This window comes from Trachypithecus francoisi, unplaced genomic scaffold, assembly GCF_009764315.1.
Source record: "Trachypithecus francoisi isolate TF-2019V2 unplaced genomic scaffold, Tfra_2.0 Lachesis_group2, whole genome shotgun sequence".
In the NCBI taxonomy this organism is placed as follows: domain Eukaryota; kingdom Metazoa; phylum Chordata; class Mammalia; order Primates; family Cercopithecidae; genus Trachypithecus; species Trachypithecus francoisi.
Window position 1 is genome coordinate 131,497,799 of NW_022681465.1, and position 24,218 is coordinate 131,522,016.

Sequence of the window (24,218 nt, forward strand, 5' to 3'; positions counted from 1 at the left end):
TGTCCGGCCTTTTTTTTTTTTTTTTTTTTGAGACAGAGTTTCGCTCTTGTTGCCCAGGCTGGAGTGCAATGGCGTGATCTTAGCTCACTGCTACCTCTGCCTCCCAGGTTCAAGCGATTCTCTTGCCTCAGCCTCCCGAGTAGGTGGTATTATAGGCAAGCACTACCACGTCCAGCTAATTTTTTGTATTTTTAGTAGAGATGGGGTTTCACCATGTTGGCCAGGCTGGTCTTGAACTCCTGACTTCAAGTGATCCAACAGCCTCGGCCTCCCAAAGTGCTAGGATTACAGGCGTGAGCCACCGTGCCCGGCCTTGTGTGTATTTTTAAATGATATTCTGAAACTTCCCTGATTGGGATCTTCTACTGGCCTTTCCCCAGGAACCACTTGGTTTGAAATAGGCAGAGCATATGGTGATATTTGTTTATTGCTATTTTCAGCCTTTTCTGTGTAAAACCGAAATTCTGACTATGCAATTTACCAGGCGAGTAACCTTGGGTACCCTCTTTGTGCCTCGAAATTTTAAGGATTGAGATGATATGCTATAGTGTTTGTATTAGTGCCTGGTACATGGTACTTAAAAGGCACTAGCTGTAATTATCCTTCAGGACTTTATTTTTTTTTACTCTCAATGCTAGCAGCTTTTCTTCCCTCTCTCCTGTAGGCATTCTCCCAGAAAAAAAGGCTGACTCTGAGGTGCCATTTGAGAGAAATAGGTTCAGTAGATTCTTCCAGAGATAACAAACAAGAGACTTGACGTGGGAGTAAGAGAAGTAGGGGCGTTAGGACACTGAAGTGAGAGAGCTTTTCCTCTTGGCATTGGAGAAGCCAGGAAACAAAAAGGCTTTTGCAGGGACCAGGTGAGTCCACTTTGCAGTGTATTTGGAGAGAACAAGTAGTGTTCACATATCAGTCCAGCAATGTCTCAAGACTCCTTTCTGGAACAGTCATCAGTTTAATCCAGTGAGGATGGTGTCTCTCCTCTTTCATGAGCATTTTCCTATTTTTGAAATGTTAATAAGTAGGTGCTTTGTTCCTAGGAAGTGGAGAGAAGTCAAGGAAAATACTCATCGTACTCCTAGAAGTCAAGGAAAACACTCCTCGTACTCCTTATGGCAGCTGGAGTGGCTGCTGTGAGCCAGCTGCCATGAGGTTATGGAGAACGTCTTGAATATTCTATTCCCCAGCACCTAGTGCAGTGACTAGCATAGTAGGCACTCAAAAAGTGTCGGTAGGATTGTATTTCAAACTTTAGTTGTCTTTCCCAGAGAAGCCTGTCGTGCCCACACGCGGTCGCAAGAAGTCCGCGCCTAGAAATAACATTTATTCTAAGCATCTCTGCGCAGAGATTCTTGGGAAGCGGTTCCCCTCCCGCATTCCCTAGTTACTCCTCCCCTCGGCGCCTTTGAAAGAAGTGGCACGCCACATGATTCCCTCCTTTCTCCCACCTCCGAAGACCTGACTGATAATGGGCAGCAGCGTAGACCAACCATAAAACTTTATTTCCTCTTCCAGCCAATAGCAAGAGGCGATGAGTATATGGCTCCTCTTTTGTGACTTCCCCCGCCCCCTTGGATCCGCCCCCTATTCCTCCACTCAGATCCCACACTTGACAACACATCTGGCCAATGAGAAGTTCCTACTCTGCGTGGGAAGGATGGACTGACTAGATGATAGACGTCCATCCCTGGCCAATGGAATATCAGAAGTGCGGGAGGGGTGTAGAATGGAACCAATGGCGAGGTGCCAAAAACGAGCATCAGGGAAAGGGCGGGACGAAAGTGTTCACGGGAGGGAGGGGAAGGCCCAGGGAACCAAGCAGCGCTGCCGCCGCCGCCGCCGCTGCAGCCAGAGTTGGAGGAGGGAGAAGCCAGGAAGAAAATGGCGGCCGTGGCTGCAGAGGCGGCAGCGACTGCAGCGTCCCCCGGGGAGGGGGGCGCCGGCGAGGCCGAGCCGGAGATGGAGCCCATCCCCGGCAGTGAGGCCGGCACTGACCCCCTCCCGGTCACGGCCACTGAAGCGTCTGTGCCGGATGGCGAGACCGACGGGCAGCAGTCCGCTCCTCAGGCCGACGAGCCGCCGCTCCCGCCGCCACCGCCGCCGCCGGGGGAGCTCGCCCGCAGCCCAGAGGCGGCGGGGCCGGAGCTGGAGGCTGAGGAGAAACTGTCCGTTCGGGTGGCGGAGTCGGCTGCAGCTGCGCCTCAGGGAGGGCCCGAACTTCCACCTTCTCCTGCATCGCCGCCGGAGCAGCCCCCGGCACCCGAGGAGCGCGAGGAGCCGCCGCTGCCTCAGCCCGTAGCCCCGGCGCTCGTGCCGCCGGCGGGCGGGGACTCCACGGTGTCGCAACTGATCCCGGGCTCGGAGGTGCGGGTCACGCTGGACCACATCATTGAGGACGCGCTCGTCGTGTCGTTCCGCCTCGGGGAGAAGCTCTTCTCCGGGGTCCTCATGGATCTGTCCAAAAGGTACCGCGCCCACCCCCAGCACGCTCCGGTCCGCTGGGTCCCCAGGGAGGGAGTGAGCCGGGGCGGCCCCCTCTCCCCGAGCCCTCTCTTCCCTGCTCCCCGGGGCCCCGCCCTCTGGTCCTGCGCGGCGCGTGGCGCGCGCTCCGAGTGGGGCAGGCGCGCGAGACCGGGAGAGGGCGGTCCCGGCCCCAGGTGGGCGCCTGCGGGGCAGGTGTGCCACCAGGTGGGAGGGCGCGGGTGCAGATGGGCTCACAGGTCTCACCCCTCACTCCCGGCCTTCTGCGACTTGGCCTGGACTCACCGTCACCGGGCGGGTGGGTTAATGCAAGACGCAGATGGGTTTTTGCAGAGAGCGGCGTGTTGGACGGGGGGAGGGGGCCATTGCTTGCGAGGAGGCACTTGTCTGTCCTCAAATTAACGTTTAACTTTAGCAGGGTTGGAGAAAGGGGTGTGTACATTGGGGATCCCAAAAGGTTACCTGTCACTCCTTACAGGGGGAAGAGCATTTGTTAAAATGAACCTTTTAACTGTGATTCTTACGGTTAGAAGTCATTCCCGTTAGGTTAACCATTCAACAGAGAAGCATATTTTGCTAATTTTAATGATAGTTTTAAGAAAAGTTTAAAGAAGAGATTGGAGACTTTAAAAAAATCCTTTAATGTCAAGGTGGTGTAGCATAAAAATGTTCAAATAACTTCTAATACCTGGGATACCGTTTATATAATAAGGACAAGAAGGTTGAGTTCATCTACAAATTTGGCTTAACCAGCACATTTTCATTTTTTGATTTAAAATGTTTTTGGGCTGTGCTTTAAACAGGGAAAGAGAACCTGTTCTAAGTCTGGAGTTAACCTTTTTATTCTCTTCTTTTGCAGATATGAAGTGCAGAGACTCCCATTCACGCCTTTCCATTCTGTTTCCTACAACAGCACACACTCTGATGGTATCTCACCTGTTTGTCATGGCTTATTAGTATGTTTTACTCTTAAACTGCTTGCTCTCCCATCAAGACACAGGAATCCTTCTTTCCCATTTGGGTAAAAAAGCCATTTAAAATTTCATATTAAAGTATGGTGTTTGCGGGGGAAAGATGAGAGCAGTTACTCTGTATTATTTAATCTCAAATATCTTTGTTTTTTTTTGTTTTTGTTTTTGTTTTTGAGACGGAGTCTCACTCTGTCCCTCAGGCTGGAGTGCAGTGGCGCCATATCGTTGCACTGCAACCTCCGCCTCCTGGGTTCAAGCAATTCTCCAGCCTCAGCCTCCCAAGTAGCTGGGACTCCAGGTGCGCACCACCACGCTGGTCTAATTTTTGTACTTTTTAAGTAGAGACAGGGTTTCACCATATTGGCCAGGCTGGTCTTGAAATCCTGACCTCAGGTTATTTACCCGCCTCAGCCTCCCAAAGGGCTGGGATTACAGGCATGTGCCATTGTGCCAGGCCTCAAGTATCTTTTTTAAAAATAATTTTGAATTAGGGCATTTGCACTTCTGTTTATGTTTGTTTGTTTACTTATTTACTAGAGACGGGGTCTTGCTGTGCTGCCCAGGCTGGTCTCAGACTCGGGCTCAAGCGATCCTCCTGCCTCGGCCTCCCAAAGTGCTGAAATTACAGGCGTGAGCCACTGTGCCCGGCCTGCACTTCTGTTTTCATAATTAGAAAGCAGAATAAGGTGAGTGTGCTTTCTATTGATGTATTTTATTTATTTACTTATTTTTTTTTGAGACGGAGTTTTACTCTTGTTGCCCAGGCTGGAGTGCAATGGTGTGATCTCAGCTCACTGTAACCTCCACCTCCTTGGTTCAAGCGATTCTCCTGCCTCAGCCTCCCAAGTAGCTGGGGGCTAATTTTGTCTTTTTAGTAGAGATGGGGTTAACCATGTTGGTCAGGCTGGTCTCAAACTCCTGACCTCAGGTGATCCACCCACCTTGGCCTCCCAAAGTGCTGGGGTACAAGCATGAGCCACCTTGCCCGGACTCTGTTAATGTATTTAATAGTGAGAGACACTCAGTGGTGTGTATGCTGTTGAATGAAACAGAAGAGATGGCCAGTGATTGTGTGAGAATCTGGATTTCAAATCTGCAAAAGGAAGGTGCAGAAGGTAAGTTGTTTTTGGAAATGGAATGGATAAGTGCTCATTATGTTAGTGCTTTATTTTTTAAAAATTTTCTTTGGTAGAGAATTGCAATTGAGTTTTGGTCTCTTGCTATCAGTGCTTAGAAACAGCAATTTCTTTTGTTGGAGGAGCTATTCCTAATATGAACCTTTTCCATTTGAATATTCTGAAGTGAAAGGATCCTATTATTATTATTATTTATTTATTTTTTCCAAGACAGAGTCTTGCTCTGTCACACAGGCTGGAGTACAGTGCTGCTCACTGCACCCTCTGCCTCCAGGGCTGAAGCAATTCTCCTGCCTCAGCCTCCCGAGTAGCTGGGATTACAGGCGCCCATTGCTTTGGGAGGCCAAGGCAGGCAGATCACTTGAGTGCAGGAATTCCAGAGGATCCTGGGCAACATGGTAAAACCCTGCCTCTACAAAAAAAAAATATAAAACTTAGCCAGGCATGGTGGCTTGTGCCTGTGGTCCCAGCTACTTGGGAGGCTAAGGTGGGAGGATCTCTTGAGCCCCAGAGGTGGAGGTTACAGTGAACTAAGATCATGCCACTGCAGTCCAATCTGGGTGACAGAATGAGACCCTGTCTTAAAAAAATAATTGTGGAAATGTTGAGGAAATAAAACACAGTGACTCTAAAATTTAGCAATTCAAGGAATTCTTATTGGACTAATGATTGACTAGTTGGATTTCCTTTTTTTTACAGTTTAATCCGGAAAAACGGACCAGCCAGTATATTTTGTAATTTGCACTAATATTGATTGCACACTTTCATGTGCAGTTTCGGGGTTTACTGATGGATCCAGGAGATTTATTTTTTCTTTTATTTTTAAGAGGTTGGGTCTCGCTGTGTTGCTCAGGCTGGAGTGCAGTGCTAGGATCATAGCTCCCTGCGTTCTTCCACCTTAGCTTCCCAAATAGCTGGGACTACAAGTGCACACCACCACGCTTGGCTAACTTTTTTTTTCCTTTTTCTTGAGACGGAGTCTCACTCTGTCACCCAGGCTGGAGTGAAGTAGTGTGATCTCAGCTCAGTGCAACCTTCATCTCCTGGGTTCAAGCGATTCTCCTGCCTCATCCTCGTGAGTAGCTGGGATTATAGGCACCCGCCACCACGCCCGACTGATTTTTGTATTTTTAGTAGAGACAGGGGTTTCACCATGTTGGCCAGGCTAGTCTCTAACTCTTGACCTCAGGTGATCTGCTCACCTCGGCATCTCAAAGTGCTGGGATTACAGTCATGAGCCACCACGCCCAGCCCATTTTTGTATCTTTTGTAGAGATGGGGGTCTTACTATGTTGCTTAGACTGGTCTCGTGCTCCTGGGCTCAAGCGATCCTCTGATTTTGACCTCCCAAAATGCTGGGATTACAGGCATGAGCCATTGCAGCCAGCCAGCTATATTTTCATCCAAACGAAACCTTGAGATCCAGCATAGAGACATGACTGCCAGTCTGTTTCAGAGACTAGGCTGGAACCCAGGGCTACTGAGTTTGTGCTGTTTTTTTTTTTTTTTTTTGACAGAGTCTCGCTCTGTCACTCAGGCTGGAGTGCAGTGGTGCGATCTCAGCTCACTGTATCTTCCGCCCCCTGGGTTCAAGTGATTCTCCTGCCTCAGCCTCCTGAGTAGCTGGAACTACAGGTGCATACCACCATGCCTGGCCAATTTTTTTGTATTTTTTAGTAGAGACGGGGTTTTACCATATTGGACAGGCTGGTCTTGAACTCCTGACCTCCTGACCTCGTGATCCGCCTGCCTTGGCCTCCCAAAGTGCTGGGATTTTAGGCATGAGCCACTGCACTTGGCCACACCTGGCTAGTTAAAAAATTTTTTTTTTTTAGCCGGGCGCGGTGGCTCAAGCCTGTAATCCCAGCACTTTGGGAGGCCGAGACGGGCGGATCACGAGGTCAGGAGATCGAGACCATCCTGGCTAACACGGTGAAACCCCGTCTCTACTAAAAATACAAAAAAAAAAAAAACTAGCCGGCGAGGTGGCGGGCGCCTGTAGTCCCAGCTACTCGGGAGCCTGAGGCAGGAGAATGGCGTAAACCCGGGAGGCGGAGCTTGCAGTGAGCTGAGATCCGGCCACTGCACTCCAGCCTGGGCGACAGAGCGAGACTCCGCCTCAAAAAAAAAAAAAAAAAAAAATTTTTTTTTGTAGAGATGGGGGTCTTACCATGTTGCTCAGGCTGGTTGAACTCTTTTTTTTTTTTTTTTTTTCTTGAGACTGAGTCTCGCTCTGTTCCCTGGGCTGGAGTGCAATGGCACAATATCGACTCACTGCAACCTCGGTCTCCTTGGTTTAAATGATCTTCTGCCTCAGCCTCCCGAGGAGCTGGGATTATAGGCATGTTCTACCACGCCCGGCAAATTTTTGTATTTTTGTGGAGACAGGGTTTTACCATGTTGGCCAGTCTGGTCTTTGAATTCCTGACCTCAGGTGATCGGCCCACCAGGTGCTGGGATTATAGGCATAAGCCACCGTGCCTGGCCTGAACACTTTTTTTTTTTTTTGAAACAGAGTCTTGCTCTGTCACCCAGGCTGGAGTATAGTAGTGTGATCTTGGCTCGCTGCAACCTCGGCCTCCGGGGTTCAAGGGATTGTAGTAGAGACGGGGTTTTGCCATGTTGGCCAGGCTTATCTCAAAGTCCTGACCTCAAGTGATCCTCCTGCTTCAGCCTCCCAAAGTGCTGGGGATTACAGGCATCAGCCACTGCACCAGGTCTGAACTCTTGGCCTCAAGCCATCCTCCCACTTCTACACTCCCAAAGTGTTAGGATTACAGGCGTGAGCCACTGCACCCAGCCAAGATAGTTTAGACTCTACTAAGGCTATATTCATCAGTTGTTTGAAAGTAATTTGTATCTTATTTGAATTGGCCATTGAATTCAACCTCTAGGTAAAAAATTAGGAGCTTTCTACTGAGTGCCCATTATATGCCAGGCATTGTACTTCATGCTTTAGTTTTTTTTATAACCTTGGTAGTGTTTTTAATTTACACAGAAGGAAATGGAAGCTCATTTAATTTGACCAGTTAACTTGTAAGTGGCAAAGCAAGGATTCAAATGTAGGTTGAGCCCATTCTAAAACCTCTGCTTTTTCTACTTGAATATTAGAAAGCTAGTTGGGCTAAGTTTTAGTTTAAGCAGAAAGTAAAGAATGGCATGTTTCTGAAAGTTGCATATTTCTGAAAGTTAGTGCTTCTCTTGATTTCATTGCCTGTGTGGAGATAATATAAAGGATATGGGTGTTGGAGCCAAGCAGATTCTTTAGTTGGGTGAAAGCCGTGAAACCTGGCTCTGGAAACTCCGCTAGTTCCTTAGCTGAATACAGGGGAATACATAGTAAGCTCTGAAGTTTTGGTTCTTGCCTCTCCAGTGAGATTAACATTTGGGAGACTAAATGTGTAATGTATTTGTGCTTTTCTTCAGTCTTCAGAAGGGCTAGTTATTGCTTTTATAAATTTCTTCCATATTTTATGCTGACGTTATGCATGGTACAGAAATGTCTTTGTAAAATTGGAAGAGCTATCTACTGTGTGGAAAAGGTGTTTGAGTCTAGAACACAGGATTTAATATGTGTGTGGATGACTAAGAGTCTGCTTTTGTAATCATTTGAAATGCTTCCCTTCCCTGTTGTATTATTATTTTTTGCATTATTTTCAGACTTACTTGGTTGGAGAACACATTTTTGAGGAGAATAATTCTGTGAAAAAAAGGAGCTGAACACATGTAACTCAAGAAAGAAAAGAAAGTGGTACTAAATAGTAATTATTGACCTGGACAGAGTGTTAGGGTGCTTGGGCTTAATTTTTTTTTTTTTTTTTTTGAGACAGAGTCTCGCTTCTGTCACCCAGGCTGGAGTACAATGGCGTGACTTTGGCTCACTGCAACTTCTACCTCCCTGGTTCAAGCAATTCCCCTGCCTCAGCCTCCTGAGTACCTGGGATTACAGGCACACGCCACCATGACTGGCTCATAGTTTTGTAGTTTTATTAGAGACGAGGTTTCATCATGTTGGCCAGACTGGTGTCGAACTCCTGACCTCAGGCAGTCCTCCACCTCAGCCTCCCAAAGTGTTGGGATTACAGGCATGAGCCACTGCTCCTGGCCTGGGCTTTAATTTCTAATATTGGTACTAGCTTCTCCTATTAGCACTGTGACTTTGGGCGTATCATTGTGCCTTACTAAGCTCCATTTCCTAGTTCTTAGGCTAATTGATTTAGCCTTGGACAGTTCACTTAGACACAAGCAAACTTTGTGCCTCAATTTATACGTAAAATCAACAGAATGACCAGGTGGCCTGATGTTCCCTGTACCATCCTGGTTTGTTACGTCCTTTCTGTCTTCTAGGTAGTTTTCTTTGGCCTGTAAATGACACAGTGATTTTGAGGATATTTTTAGTATCGGGTTAAAATCACATTTTGTTTAGCATTGTATTTACTTAACACTGGATGCCTGGCCGGGTGTGGTGGCTCATGCCTGTAATCTCAGCAAGTTGGGAGGCCGAGGCGGGTGGATCACCTAAGGTCAGGAGTTCAAGACCATCCTGACCAACATGGCGAAACCCCGTCTCTGCTAAAAATACAAAAAATTATCTGGGCGTGGCGGCATGCACCTATAATCTCAGCTACTCAGGAGGCTGAGGCAGGAGCATTGCTTGAACCTGGGAGGTGGAGGCTGCAGTGAGCAGAGATCGCACCACTGCACTCCAGTCCAGTTGACAGAGTGAGGCTCTGTCTAAAAGAAAACTGGGGCTAGGCGCGGTGGCTCATGCCTGTAATCCCAGCACTTTGGGAGGCCGAGGCGGGTGGATCACGAGGTCAGGAGATGGAAACCATCCTGGCTAACATGGTGAAACCCCGTCTCTAGCCGGGCGCGGTGGCGGGCGCTTGTAGTCCCAGCTACTCGGGAGGCTGAGGCAGGAGAATGGTGTGAACCCGAGAGGCGGAGCTTGCAGTGAGCCGAGATGGCACCACCGCACTCTAGCTTGGGCGACAGAGTGAAACTCTTGTCTCAAAAACAAACAAACACACAAAGGAAAAAAACTGGATGCCTTTAAGTGAAGCATGCATTCTCTAGCTTACTCTGTGCTCCTCCACTGGTGTTTCTTTTTTTTTTGAGACTGAGTCTTGCTCGTTCGCCCAGGCTGGAGTATAGTGGCGCGATCTCGGCTCACTGCAAGCTCCGCCTCCCGGGTTCACGCCATTCTCCTGCCTCAGCCTCCCAAGTAGCTGGGACTACAGGCACCTGCCACCTCGCCCAGCTAATTTTTTGCCTTTTTAGTAGAGACGGGGTTTCACCGTGATAGCCAGGATGGTCTCGATCTCCTGACCTCGTGATCCGCCCGCCTCCGCCCGCCTCAGCCTCCCAAAGTGCTGGGATTACAGGCGTGAGCCACTGCGCCCGGCCTCTTTTTTTTTTTTTTTTTTTTTTTTTTGAGAAAGGGTCTTGCTCTGTCACCCAGGCCAGAATGCAGTGGCACACTCTACAGCCTCAACCTCCTGGGCTGAAGCAGTCCTCCCACATCAGCCTCCCAAATAGCTGCAGCAACAGGTACGTGCCCCCATGCCCAGCTAATTTGCGTCTTTTTGGTGGAGACAGGGTTTTGCCTTGTTGCCTAGGCTCATCTGCCTCAGCCTCTCAAAGTGTTGGGATTACAGGCCTAAGCTACAGCACCCGGCCACTGTTGTTTTATATTTTATACCCAGCTCTCTTCGTTTAAATTACCTGCCTGCTTCTGAGCTCATTAGCAATGTCTAATGACAATAGTCTAAATGCTAGCAGATGAGAATAATCAATTAACCCTACAAATTCAGTTTGGGTTTTCCTGTTCTCGTTTTGTCCTTAATCTTAGCTTTTTGAATTTTGACATATAATAAGCATCCCTTCAGGATTCTAAACTGTCTTAATGATTATTTTATTTATTTGTTTAGAGACAGGGTTTCGCTTTATCACAGAGACTGTAGTGCAGTGGTGTGATCATAGCTTACTGCAGTCTTGAACTCCTGGGCCCAAGCGATCCTCCCACCCCAGCCTCCCATGTACCTGGGATTAGAGGCTCATGCCGCTGTGCCTGGCGAGTTAAGAAAAAAAAAAATGCCAGGCGCGGTGGCTCACGCCTGTAATACCAGCACTTTGGGAGGCCGAGGTGGGCGGATCACCTGAGGTCAGGAGTTCAAGACCAGCCTGACCAATATGAAAGCCTGTCACTACTAAAAATACAAAAATTAGCCGGGCGTAGTGGCCTCCCAAAGTACTGAGATTACAGGCTTGAGCCACCACGCCCGGCCAGTGCAGATATCTAAAAAGATAAGACCTTTTTTTTTTTTTTTTTTTTGAGGCGGAGTCTCGCTCTGTCGCCCGGACTGGAGTGCAGTGGCCGGATCTCAGCTCACTGCAAGCTCCGCCTCCCGGGTTTACGCCATTCTCCTGCCTCAGCCTCCCGAGTAGCTGGGACTACGGGCGCCCGCTACCTCGCCCGGCTAGTTTTTTTGTACTTTTAGTAGAGACGGGGTTTCACCGTGTTAGCCAAGATGGTCTCGATCTCCTGACCTCGTGATCCGCCCGTCTCAGCCTCCCAAAGTGCTGGGATTACAGGCTTGAGCCACCGCGCCCGGCCTAAAAAGATAAGACCTTTAAAAACAGCAATCTTACTACCATTATTACACCTGAAATAATAGCAATAATTCTTTTTATCATCAAATATTCAGTCACTGTTAGAATGTCAGACTGTTGACAGGCATCTTAGGAGGCTCACACAGGTGGATCCCTTGAGGGCAGGAGTTTGAGACCAGCCTGGCCAACATGGTGATACCGTACGTCTACTATAAAAATGCAAAAATTAGCCGGGCCTGGTGGTGTGTGCCTATAATCCCAGCTACTCCGGAGGCTGAGGCAAGAGAATCACTGGAACCCGGGAGGTGGAGGCTGCAGTGAGCTGAGATTGTGCCATTGTACTTCAGCCTGGGTGACAGAGCAAGACTCAAAAAAAGAGGGAAAAAAAAAGGGACTGTCAGAATTAATAGCTCAAGACTGTTCAGTTTTCAAATTAGGATCCAAATAAAGCTCATACATTGCAATTGGTTGATTTTCTTGTCCTTTTCATCTGTTCATAGTTCTGCTGTTACTTTTATTCACTTGCAATTTACTGTTAATCCATGGACTTTGTAGAATTTTTTACGTTCTGGATATATATAAATTTTTTTCCCAGTTGCATCCTCTTGCAATTCCTTGTTTTAAAATAGTTATTTTCCCTTAGGAACAAACTGAAAGGGCAAGAACCACAGTCTTATCAAGGCCTCTCTTAAAAGCCTCTCCTTGTTTTGGGTCAGTAGAAATGATTATGGATATCTTACCTGCTGGCAAACTTTTAGATCTATCCCTTAAACACAGTCCCAAGTTTAGTAATTGCAAACATAAGAAAATTGAACCTCTCAAGACTGTTTGCAAAGAGCGAAAGTCTTCAGTCCAGGCTTCTGAAGAGGTAGTTCTTCACATCTCATAGTTACAAAGCCACCTGGAAATCCTTAAAAATCTTCTTGCAGAAGCTTTTAAATGGGAGGAAAAAAAGGAGAAAATCCTGAAACGTCTTTCTGAATCATTTTTTTTGGGGGGAGAGGGGGACATGACAGGAAACAAGGAATCATGAAGTAAAGGTTTATGCTTGAAAGTGCTTGTGTAGCCGGGTGCAGTGGATCATGACTGTAATCCTAGCACTTTGGGAGGCTGAGGCGGGTGGATCACTTGAGACTAGAAGTTTGAGACCAGCCTTGCCAACATGGCAAAATCCCATCTCTACTAAAAATACAAATATTAGCCGGGTGTAGTGGTGTGCACCTGTAATCCTAGCTACTCAGGAGGCTGAGGCACGAGAATTGCTTGAACCTGGGAGGCAGAGGTTGCAGTGAGCTGAGATCGTGCCACTGCACTCCAGCCTCCGTGACAGAGTGAGACTCTTATCTCAAGAAAAAAAATAAATGAAAACTTGTATGGCTGGGCATGGTGGCTCTTGCCTGTAATCCCAGCACTTTGGGAGATTGAGGCAGGAAGATCACATGAACCCTGAAGTTTGAACCAGCCTTGGCAACATACTGAGACCCCATCTCTTAAAAAAATGCTTGTGCATTTTAATTTTGTGGTATATGTGTATTAAAGGGTGTAGCTAGCTGTATTTCAGAGTTGATGTTTTTACAAATACCGACTTCGTGTGTGTACATGGGGGTACTGTTGCATTAAAAATAATTGATGATTTCCTTAGGAAACTTCAGTTTTCACTAAGTTCTTAAAAGCAATTTGTAGAACATTTACTTGTTTTTTTGAGGAAATATAAACCAAGACAATGATTTCTTTTCTTTACAGAGACCATGAAACGTATGGTGCAATAGCCCTTCTTTTGGTGGGAAAAATATACAGCCATTCTGGTGAAGCAGTGAGTAGTGGTATCAGTAGCTTATACTACAGTGTCCAGGTTGAGAACTTAGGCCCTCGGGTAGTATGCTTGAATGATTGTGTTGTGGTACATTACAAGTAATATTTTTTTGGTGATTATTTTGCTTCTATGCCAAGATGTCAATAAAGGCTTTACACAGTGAAACAGAGAAGAGGCAAGTGCCAGTCACTCCCTGACCCACACAGCTTTAGGTCGCCCACTACTGTGCAGTATGTGTTGAGAGTGAGCTCTTCCATTGCATGTTGCATTAATACGATGTTTTTCAGAAGTGATTATTAGTTGAGCATTAAACCTGGTTTCATTCTGAGTCTAAAAGAATCCTCCAGGCCACTCTGTCTATGAGGTTAGCCCTGCTCTGTCTAGGGAGAGGCTCCTCTAGAAAAAATAAAAAATAAAAATAAAAAAATAAAGAATCCTCTAATAAATTATGGAATTAAAAATAAAAGTAGATTTTATACACTAACTAGATGTGTTATACACAAACTACGCCCAGGCATGTTTTATTGGACTTGGGGTTTCCTTTTTTTTCATTTTTGAGATGGAGTCTCGCTTTTGTCGCCCAGGCCAGAGTGCAGTGATGCGATCTTGGCTCACTGGAACCTCCGCTTTCAAACAGAGAATTGTGCCTCAGCCTTCCTAGTAGCTGGGATTTCAGGTGCCTGCCACCATACCTGGCTAATTTTTGTATTTTTAGTAGAGACGGGGTTTCACCATGTTGGCCACGCTGCTGTCGGACTCCTGACCTCAGGTGATCCTTGGCCTGCCAAAATGCTGGGATTACCGGTATGAGTCACTGTGCCCGGCCTGGACTTGGGTTTTTTTTTTTTTTTTTTTTTTTTTTTTTTTAAGACAGAGTCCCGCTCTGTCGCCCAGGCTGGAGTGCAGTGGCACGATCTCGGCTCACTTCAACCTCTGCCTCCCAGGTTCACGCCATTCTCCTGCCTCAGCCTCCTGAGTAGCTGGGACTACAGGCTCCCGCCACCATGCCTGGCTAATTTTTTGTATTTTTAGTAGAGATGGGGTTTCACCATGTTAGCCAGGATGGTCTTGATCTCCTGACCTCGTGATCCGCCTTCCTCAGCCTCTCAAAGTGCTGGGATTACAGGCGTGAACCACCGCGCCCGGCTGTACTTGGGGTTTCTAATGAGGTTTTCAACCTCTTACTGTAAATAAGACTGTACTTTACTGTGTACTATTTTAAAGTAAAGCTCTTATTGAAACAAGCTCTAATCTTCCTAAGATCAGGTTTTCTGTGGGGACTGCTAAAGAGTTAATGTGCTTATCTTCACTGTAATGGCTGAGTTAATTTCATATTGATAGAAAATGAAAGATGTATTAGTAGTTATTTTTGTCTATAAAGTGCATCATTATTTCTTGGTATTCATTTATCCTGTTTTCCCTAAATTCTTGAGTAAATTCAGACACACAGTACCAGGAGAATAGAAGCTTGCTGTAGTGGCAGGTATTGCAAGAAAGTAATTGGAGATTAAGTTACGTTCTAGGTAGATTTAATATAGAATGCCTTTACTAAACACTTTTGGGCAGTGGTTGTCAAAACAAATGTGCATAGATTTCTGAGTTTCATTCCATCATTTTGCATTTTAAACAAAGTGATTCTGACACAGAAGATTCTTGGACCATTTGGAGATAACTGATTTTTAGAGGGTAGTTTGCCAAAGTATTTAATAGAACAATCAATTGGTTAAGCCTATTTTAAAGGTTTCCAGTTAAGGCTGGTCACGGTAGCTCATGCCTGTAATCCCAGCACTTTGGGAGACCAAGGTGGGCGGCTCATTTGAGGCCAGGAGTTCCAGACCAGCCTGGCCAACATGGTGAAGCCCCGTCTCTACTAAAAATAAAAAAAAAAAATTAGTCGGGCATGGTGGTATGCACCTGTAATCCCAGCTACTTGGGAGGCTGACACATGAGAATCACTTGAGCCCGGGAGGTGAAGGTTGCAGTGAGCTGAGATCTCCTCACTGCAAACTAAGCAATCATATGTGGGGATGGGCAGCTTGGGTGACTGATCTAAATCCTTGTTGGAAAGCTGCTAATTAGTCTTGCAAATGATTTCCTGAATCTATAAGTTTAAGTAGCCCATAATTTTCATTTCTTTACCCTTGAACCAATTTTATGTAGTTGGCTTACTGTAGAATAGTGGATTTTAGCCTTTTAAAACTCATAATCCCTATAATACTTAATTTCACTTTTTTGCGTATTTCTTGTTTTTTTAATTTTTTTTTTTTTTTTTTTTGAGACGGAGTCTCACTCTGTCGCCCAGGCTGGACTGCGTGCAGTGGCTTGATCTCGGCTCACTGCAAGCTCTGCCTCCCGGGTTCACGCCATTCTCCTGCCTTAGCCTCTCAAGTAGCTGGGACTACAGGCGCCCACCACCATGCCCGGCTAAATTTTTTATATTTTTAGTAGTGACGGGGTTTCACCGTGTTAGCGAGGATGGTCTCGATCTCCTGACCTCGTGATCCACCCATCTTGGTCTCCCAAAGTGCTGGGATTACAGGCGTGAGCCACCACCCCTGGCCTGTATGAGGTTTTAAATTTTTATTTTTTCCTGCATATTTCTACCATCTAAGAAGGTTGCCACGTTTTAGTTTCTGTATTTTATAGTAGCTGCTATGTATTTTCAATTTCTTTTTTTTTTTTTTTTGAGATGGAGTCTCACTCTGTCGCCCAGGCTGGAGTGCGGTGGCCGGATCTCAGCTCACTGCAAGCTCCGCCTCCCGGGTTCACGCCATTCTCCTGCCTCAGCCTCCTGAGTAGCTGGGACTACAGGTGCCCGCCTCGTCGCCCGGCTAGTTTTTTGTATTCTTTAGTAGAGACGGGGTTTCACCGTATTAGCCAGGGTGGTCTCGATCTTCTGACCTTGTGATCCGCCCGTCTCGGCCTCCCAAAGTGCTGGGATTACAGGCTTGAGCCACCGCGCCCAGCCTGTATTTTCAATTTCTATGTTAAGTCCTGTGCCAAATACTTTGTTTACATTGTTTCATTTAACTCTGGCAAATCTGCTGAAGTAAATTCTATTAATCCCCATTTCATAGATAGACACCAAGGCTCAGAGGTTACTTAAGCAAAATTGCCTAAGATTGTAAATGTTAGATAATAATAGATATATGCAAGATGGCTTTTTGAATGATACACAATTCTCCAGGGTTTGAAAACCTTGTTCTAATTAAAATGTACTTAACTATATTTTGCCATACCACTTAGTTTATGGTTTTGCTAGGGAGTTAACCTGGCAGTTAGAAATAAGAGTTCTCTGTTCCTCACTCACCCAGGCAAAGCTATTTGCTGTAAACATTAATTACTCTTCAGTTCAATATAGTGAACTTTGGACATTTTTGGAAATCATATTTCTTCTATATGGTCCTGGGTCTTAAGTTAGATAACATGCTGTTTTGCCTTGATTGGCCTGGACCTGGCAGTAGTGAAACCCACTTGTTCATAAGAGGAAATACAAATTGTCAGCTTTGAATCCTGTTAAGCACAGGTCAGTGTTTAGTCAGTGCTGGATGACTGAATTTGAAAAGGATTTAAAGACTAAAATAAAATAAGTTGTTAGGTCACCTTTCTTTGAGGATTTTCTTTTTGTTTTTTCAGATGGAATCTCATTCTGTCACCCAGTCTGGAGTACAGTGGTGTGATCTCGGCTCACTGTAACCTCTGCCTCCTGAGTTCAAGCGATTCTCCTGCCTCAGCCTACCAAGCAGCTGGGACCACAGATATGTGCCACCATGCCCGGCTAGTTTTTTTGTATTTTTAATGGAGATGGGGTTTCACCATGTTGGCCAGGCTGGTCTCCAACTTCTGACCTCAGGTGATCCTCCCACCTTGGTCTCCCATAAAAAAGATTATTTTATGCTGCATTTAATTTATTTGGAAAACGTCAAGTAGGTTGCTGTAAGTGATGTATTAATACAAAATTGAAATCAAGATTGTCTGATCTTAAAAATATTTTGCGGCCAGGTGCAGTGGTTCACACCTATTATCCCAGCACTTTGGGAGGCCGAGGCGGTTGAATCATGAGGTCAGGAGATCGAGACCATCCTGGCTAACATGGTGAAACCCCGTCTCTACTAAAAAATACAAAAGAAAATTTTCTGGGCGTGGTGGCAGACACCTGTAGTCCCAGCTACTCAGGAGGCTGAGGCAGGAGAATGGTGTGAACCCGGGAGGCGGAGCTTACAGTGAGCCGAGATCGCGCCACTACACTCCAGCCTAGGTGACAGAGCGAGATTCTGTCTCAAAAAAATATATATATGTATATTATATATATATGTATATATTATATATATTTTTATGTATATATTATATATATGTATTTTGCCCACTTTGTGACTGTTACAATTTTCTTGGATAGTTATTTAAAAAGGAATTTCCATTTAGGGAGTTAAATAATTTGAATACTATACAGATGTTATTTTTTCTTTTGTAAAGACTGAAGCATAAGTGTTTTCTATATAGTTGTTTCCATTTTTATTTTCAAACTTAATTATGCAGGTAAGGTTTTTTAGAGGATTGTTTGAAGGCATGTGGTTGGGAGCTTGAAATGTAAATTATTAGAGTTTAAACTTTTCCCCTCTAGAGCTGCCTGTGATTTATAAAAGAAGGTTGATAAATATACTTTTTTTTTTTTTTCTTTTATTGAGACAGAGGCTTGCTCTGTTGCCCAGGCTGGAGCACAGTGGCACGATCTCAGCTCACTGCAACCTCTGCCTCCTGAGTTCAAGTGATTCTTGTGTGTCAGCTTCCCGAGTAGCTGGGATTACAGGTGTGTACCACTGCACCTGGCTACTTTCTTTGTATTTTTAGTAGAGATGGGGTTTCACCGTGTTGGCCAGACTGGTCTTGAACTCCTGGCCTCAAGTGATCCACTTGCCTGGGCCTCCCAAAGTGCTGTAATTACAGGTGTGAACCACTGTGTCCGGCCAAGATTGAGTACTTTCTTATGGTCAGAAATATCTTTATTTTTTTAGCCTTTCTCCATACCAGTTGATTTTGTAAGATGCTGTTTTTAATATTGCTAAAGTCATCTTCCCTCCCACCCCCTAACTATTTGAGTACTCTGTAGACTGCCCTTATAATACTTGGAACTTTTAATTAAAAAATTATCCAATGCCATACAGTAAATAAAATCAAATACATTTTGATATAATAGCTACCAAATATTTTGCCCACCTGCTATGTTCTAGACCCTATGGTATAAGCACTCCTGTATATGTATTCTTATTTAATCTTGCTGAAAATTCTATCAAGATTTTTGACTACAATTTGAAAATACAAGGCCGGGCGCAGTGGCTCAAGAGGCCGGGCGCGGTGGCTCAAGCCTGTAATCCCAGCACTTTGGGAGGCCGAGACGGGCGGATCACGAGGTGAGGAGATCGAGACCATCCTGGCTAACACGGTGAAACCCCGTCTCTACTAAAAAATACAAAAAACTAGCCGGGCGAGGTGGCGGGCGCCTGTAGTCCCAGCTACTCGGGAGGCTGAGGCAGGAGAATGGCGTAAACCCAGGAGGCGGAGCTTGCAGTGAGCTGAGATCCGGCCACCGCACTCCAGCCCGGGCGACAGAGCGAGACTCCGTCTCAAAAAAAAAAAAAAAAAAAAGAAAATACAAAAAGTTCTGAAAACTGGACTTCTTTTGTTTCTTTTTTGGTGATAAAACCTAACCTGACCTGCAGTGATGTAAGGCTGTTTTCCCTATTTATCCATCCCATTTAGTGTGAGTATGCTTTCATTTTATTTCAGTGCTGAAACATTAAATGCTTGATAGTGGCATGCTTATTATCTTCTGAAAACCAGAAAAATTGTGAATTCTGAAGCCTGTCTACCACTTCAGGATTCAGACAAGAGCATGCAGGCCTGTTAGCTCCCTCACTCTCTTGGTGGAGAAGAGAAGTTAAGTAACTTAATGAAATAAGGGGAGACTGTGGTTAAGAACCTGACTTTCAGGCCACTTCCTGGATACATATACTGGCTCTACTGGGAGAGCCACTGGATTGCTTTCCTTGGGAAGGTCACTTTCCGTTTCTGTGCTTTAGTTTCTTCAGCTATAAAATAGGGACAGTAATAATACTTTACTAATAGGTTTGCTGTGGTGATTAAATCAATTAATGTAATTACACATTTAGAATAGTGCCTTGTATATAGTAAGCGCTATATAAGTATTAACTATTATTACTTTTTTTTTTTTTCTTGAGATGGAGCTGTGCTCTTGTTGCCCAGGCTGGAGTGCAATGGCATGATCTCGGCTCACCGCAATCTCCGCCTCCCAGGTTCAAATGATTCTCCTGCCTCAGTCTCCTGAGTAGCTGGGATTACAGGCATGTGCCATCATGCCCAGCTAATTTTGTATGTTTCTCCATGTTGGTCAGGCTGGTCTCATATCCTAACCTCAGGTTATCTGCCTGCTTTGGCCTCCCAAAGTGCTGGAATTACAGGTGTGAGCCACTGTGCCCAGCCAAACTATTATTACTTTTATGAAGTAGGTGCTAAGTGGCAGAACTCTAATAGGATGAATGTGACAGTAGTTTTTAATTTTTATTGATTTTTTTGAGACGGAGTCTCACCTGGTTGCCCAGGCTGGAGTACAGTGGCGTGATCTTGGCTCACTGCAACCTCTGCCTCCTGGGGTCAAGAGATTGTCCTGCCTCAGCTTCCTGAGTAGCTGGGACTGCAGGTGTGCACCACCATGCCTGGCTAATTTTTTCGTATTTTCAGTAAAGACAGAGTTGTACCATGTTGGCCAGGCTGGTCTCGAACTCCTAACCTCAAGTGATCCTCTTGCCTTGCCTGCCAAAGTGCTGGGCTCACAGGTGTTAGCCACTGCGCCTGACCCGACAGTAGCTTTTGAAGTCACTTAACATGGGTTTCCTTTTGAATGTCCACTGAACCTGCATCCTGTTGTACTGTGGCCTACAGTATAATAGGAGCGTCTTTAAAATGCTTTGAAAGGATCTGTGGAAGTTTCAGATAATACCTGTGAAGTATTACTTTCCCTTTTTTTGTTTTTTTGAGACGGAGTCTCGCTCTGTCGCCCAAGCTGGAGTGCAGTGGCGCTATCTTGGCTCACTGCAAGCTCTGCCTCCTGGTTTCACGCCATTCCCCTGCCTTAGCCTCCTGAGTAGCTGGGACTACAGCCGCCCACCACCACGCCCATCTGATTTTTTTTTTGTATTTTTAGTAGAGACGGGGTTTCACCGTGTTAGCCAGGATGGTCTCGATATCCTGACCTTGTGATCTGCCCGCCTCGGCCTCCCAAAGTGCTGGGATTAGAGGTGTGAGCCACCACACTCGGCCTACTTTCCCCTTTTAATTTGGAAGAATGACAAAATTTTACTAGGGAATGAGGTGACAGTTGCTTGCACAGTGGAGGGTGGGGGTGTTTCTTAATCTTTTTTTCTCATTAGCACCTGGGGCTGATGGCTTATGAGGAAATTGTTACAGTCTTTTAGTAGGTAAGTTTTGTCCTTATAGTCCCCTTCTGGCATGCTTGCTTTCTTTTTTCCGTTTTTCTTCTTTATTTTTTGAAATGGAGCCTCACTCTGTCACTCCGGCTGGAGTGCAGTGGCGTGATCTCGGTTCACTGCAACCTCTGCTTCCCAGGTTCAGGTGATTCTCCTGCCTCAGCCTCTCGAGTAGCTGGGACTACAGGCGTGTGCCACCACGCCTGGCTAATTTTTTATATTTTTAGTAGAGACAGGGTTTCACCGTGTTAGCCAGGATGGTCTCTATTTCCTGACCTTGTGATCTGCTTGCCTCAGCTTCCCAAAATGCTGGGATTACAGCTGTAAGCCACCGTGCCTGGCCTGTTCTTTTTTTTTTCTCCCTTAGAGACAGGGTCTCTGTTGCCCAGGCTGGAGTGTAGTGGCATGATCGTAGCTTACTGCATCCTTGAACTCCTGGTCTCAAGTGATCCTCCTGCCTCAGCCTTCTGAATAAGAGGGACTACAGGCCTGTGCCTCCACACCTGGTTAATTGTTTTATTTTTAGTAATGACAATGTCTTGAACATCTAGGCTCAAACGATACTCCTGCTTTGGCCTCCAGAAGTGCTTGGATTACAGGGATGAGCCACAGCGCCTGGCCACCAGTATGCTTTCTAAACATTATGGAAAAGGGCTCATATTTGAGAATATAATGGAAAGGGAATTATTTTTGTGTTCTTCTTTGTAATTTTTAAATGATGGGATCAGACTAGAATAGCTGTGCTTAAGTTTTTTTTTTTTTGAAATGGAATCTCGCTCTGTTGCCCAGGCTGGAGTGCAGTGGCGTGATCTCGGCTCACTGCAAACTCCGCCTCCCAGGTTCAAGCAATTCTCCTGCACCAGCCTCATGAGTAGCTGGGATTATAGGCACCCACCATCACGCCCGGCTAATTTTTTTGTATTTTTAGTAGAAATGGGGTTTTGCTATGTTGGCCAGGCTGGTCTTGAACTCCTGACTTCAGGTGATCCACCATGCCTGGCCACATTCTTAACAAAGTAATTTAGATACATTTAATCACATCACTAGACAGAAGACTTCGCTAGTCTCTCTGTTTTTTTTTTTTTTTTTTTTTTTGAGGCAAAGTCTCGTTCTGTCATCCAGCCTGGAGTGCAGTGGTGCCATCACGGCTCACTTCAGGCTTGACCTTCTGGGCTCAAGCGATCCTTTCACCTCATCCCCTCCCAAGTAGTTGGGACCACAAGTGTGTGTCACCACACTCAGCTAATTTTTTGTAGAGATAGGGTCTCCCTATGTGGCCTAGGCTGATCTCAAAATTCCTGGCCTCAGGTGATCCTCCTGCCTCAGCCTCCTAAAGTGCTAGGATTATAGGCATGAGCCATCACTATCACTCTCAGCCAGTCTCCTCTTTTTCTTTTTTAGTTCTTTTCTTTTTTTTGAGACAGAGTCTCACTGTGTTGCTCAGGCTGGAGGTTGCTCACTGCAACCTCCGCCTCCCAGGTTCATGCGATTCCCTTGTCTCAGCCTCCTGAGTAGATGGGATTATGGATGCACACCTCCAGGCCCGGCTAATTTTTTTGTATATTTAGTAGAGGTGGGGTTTCACCATGTTGGCCAGGCTGGTCTTAAACTCCTGGTCTCAAGTGATCCCCCCACCTCGGCCTCCCAAAGTGTGAGATTACAGGCGTGAGCTACTGCTCCCATCCAGCCTTCTTATTAAGAGACTGGTTGTTCTCCATCTATCACACTCTTAAACTGACAGCCCTCTCCACTCAGGCACACTCACCAACATGCCCTCCTCTTTTCCTGCCAGATGGATCACCTTTATTTTATTGCTTATTTAAGCCTCTGAATCCTTAGTAATATTCAGAATGGATAACTAGTCTTCACCATTTACCACTCTCTGTTTTGCTCTTAACTTAATCTGCTTGAGCCTTTCTAGGTCCCATTCCCTACAAAGCCCATTTCCTGATCACTAATCCACGGTGATGTCTTTCCTTCCGAAGACTGTAACCTCATTTAGCATTGACTGGTACATTCTGGTCTCACCTACTGAAGCTGTGACCTAGGGTTGAGACTGTTTTATACCATCAGACCAGTTAGCATACTTGTTTTTTAAGCGTTTTATTTATTTTTAAGAGATGGGGGTCTCACTATGTCTCATATAGAGTTATGCTTAGTGATAATTGAGGTGAATTTGCTGGCATTTGCACTTAAGTGGGATAGATTTTCTTTTTTGTGTGCTTTCTTTGCATAGAAGTATTGGTGGAACTAAGTAAACTGAATTCATGCTTTTTACTTTTTTAGCTTCTTATTTTTAGATAATTTAAAACATAGCAGGGAATTCTTGTAAAGTCTTTCTAGAGAGAGTCATTTGTAACATTTTGCCACATTTAATTTGTCATTCTCTATGTAAATAAATTTGTTTCCTGAAGTGTTTGAGGCTGAGTTGAAGACATCATTCTCCTTTACTTATGCTTGAGCATTTCTTTTCTAAAATCAAAGGAAAACTGTAGCCACAGTATAGTTTTCAAATTAAAGAAGCATTGATAGAGTACTTTACTTTGTATCTCATGTTTCATTATTTCTTCAATTTTTCCAATAGAAATTTCCTTCAATGTGTTTTTTCTCCTCTAGTAAATGATTATGTATTACATTTACTTGCAATATAATTATGTAGCAATTATGTAATAAGGACTGTTCCTCAGTTTGGATTTACCAGATATTTACTCCTGAGAGGGTTAGGTTACGCAGGCAATGTTGTGTTCTCCGGAACACCACATCTGCAGGCCCATGATAGCCATGTGCCCTCATTGGCAGTGTATACTTTGATTCTCTCTCAGGTTAGGGTGTTGTGCTGTTTCTCCGCTATGTAATTACTGTTTCCCTTGCACTAATAATTCTTTACTGTGCCAATGTATTGCTTCTCATAAAACTTTCCCCTCTATATTTAGCTAGATATACATTTTTTTCATTGTTTCATATTTTATTTTTTATTTTTTATTTTTTTGAGACGGAGTCTGCCTCTGTCGCCCGGGCTGGAGTGCAGTGGCCAGATCTCAGCTCACTGCAAGCTCCACCTCCCGGGTTTACGCCATTCTCCTGCCTCAGCCTCCCTAGTAGCTGGGACTACAGGCGCCCTCCACCTTGCCCGGCTAGTTTTTTTGTATTTTTTAGTAGAGACGGGGTTTCACCGTGTTAGCCAGGATGGTCTCGATCTCCTGACCTCGTGATCTGCCCGTCTCGGCCTCCCAAAGTGCTGGGATTACAGGCTTGAGCCACCGCGCCCGGCTGTGTGTGTGTGTGTGTGTTTTTTTTTAAATGGTTGGTTCTTTCTGTGTTGCTCAGGATGGCCTCGAACTTGGGTTCAAGTGATCCTTCTGTTTTAGCCTCCTAAATACCTTGGACTATGGGCATGCCTACCTTAGATACACATTTTTATTTTATTTTTTATTTTTTATTTTTTTTATTTTTTATTTTTTTTTTGAGACGGAGTCTCGCTCTGCCACCCAGGCTGGAGTGCAGTGTCCGGGTCTCAGCTCACTGCAAGCTCCGCCTCCCGGGTTTACACCATTCTCCTGCCTCAGCCTCCCGAGTAGCTGGGACTACAGGCGCCCGCCTCGTCGCCCGGCTAGTTATTTTTTTGTATTTTTAAGTAGAGACAGGGTTTCACCGTATTAGCCAGGATGGTCTTGATCTCCTGACCTCGTGATCCGCCCGTCTC

General features: G+C 45.5%; 1 protein-coding gene across 17 annotated transcripts in view; it reads left to right on the forward strand.

The window, feature by feature from the left end:
- The first annotated feature begins 1,801 nt into the window (after nt 1–1,801).
- PWWP2A (PWWP domain containing 2A) overlaps nt 1,802–24,218 on the forward strand; it is a 67,356-nt gene continuing 44,939 nt past the window's right edge. For 10 of the 17 annotated variants that reach the window (XR_004429957.1, XM_033180402.1, XM_033180413.1 and 7 more), the window contains exon 1: nt 1,802–2,465. Coding sequence is in view for 9 of the 17 variants with exons in the window: in XM_033180402.1 (XP_033036293.1) it covers nt 1,882–2,465 (584 nt within the window). In the remaining 8 variants the exon portion in view is untranslated. Of the gene's footprint in view, nt 2,466–4,332; nt 4,568–8,248; nt 8,340–12,943; nt 13,014–18,749; nt 18,772–24,218 lie in introns of those variants that run through there. The other 7 variants (XM_033180417.1, XM_033180418.1, XM_033180409.1 and 4 more) reach the window with 6 other exon arrangements.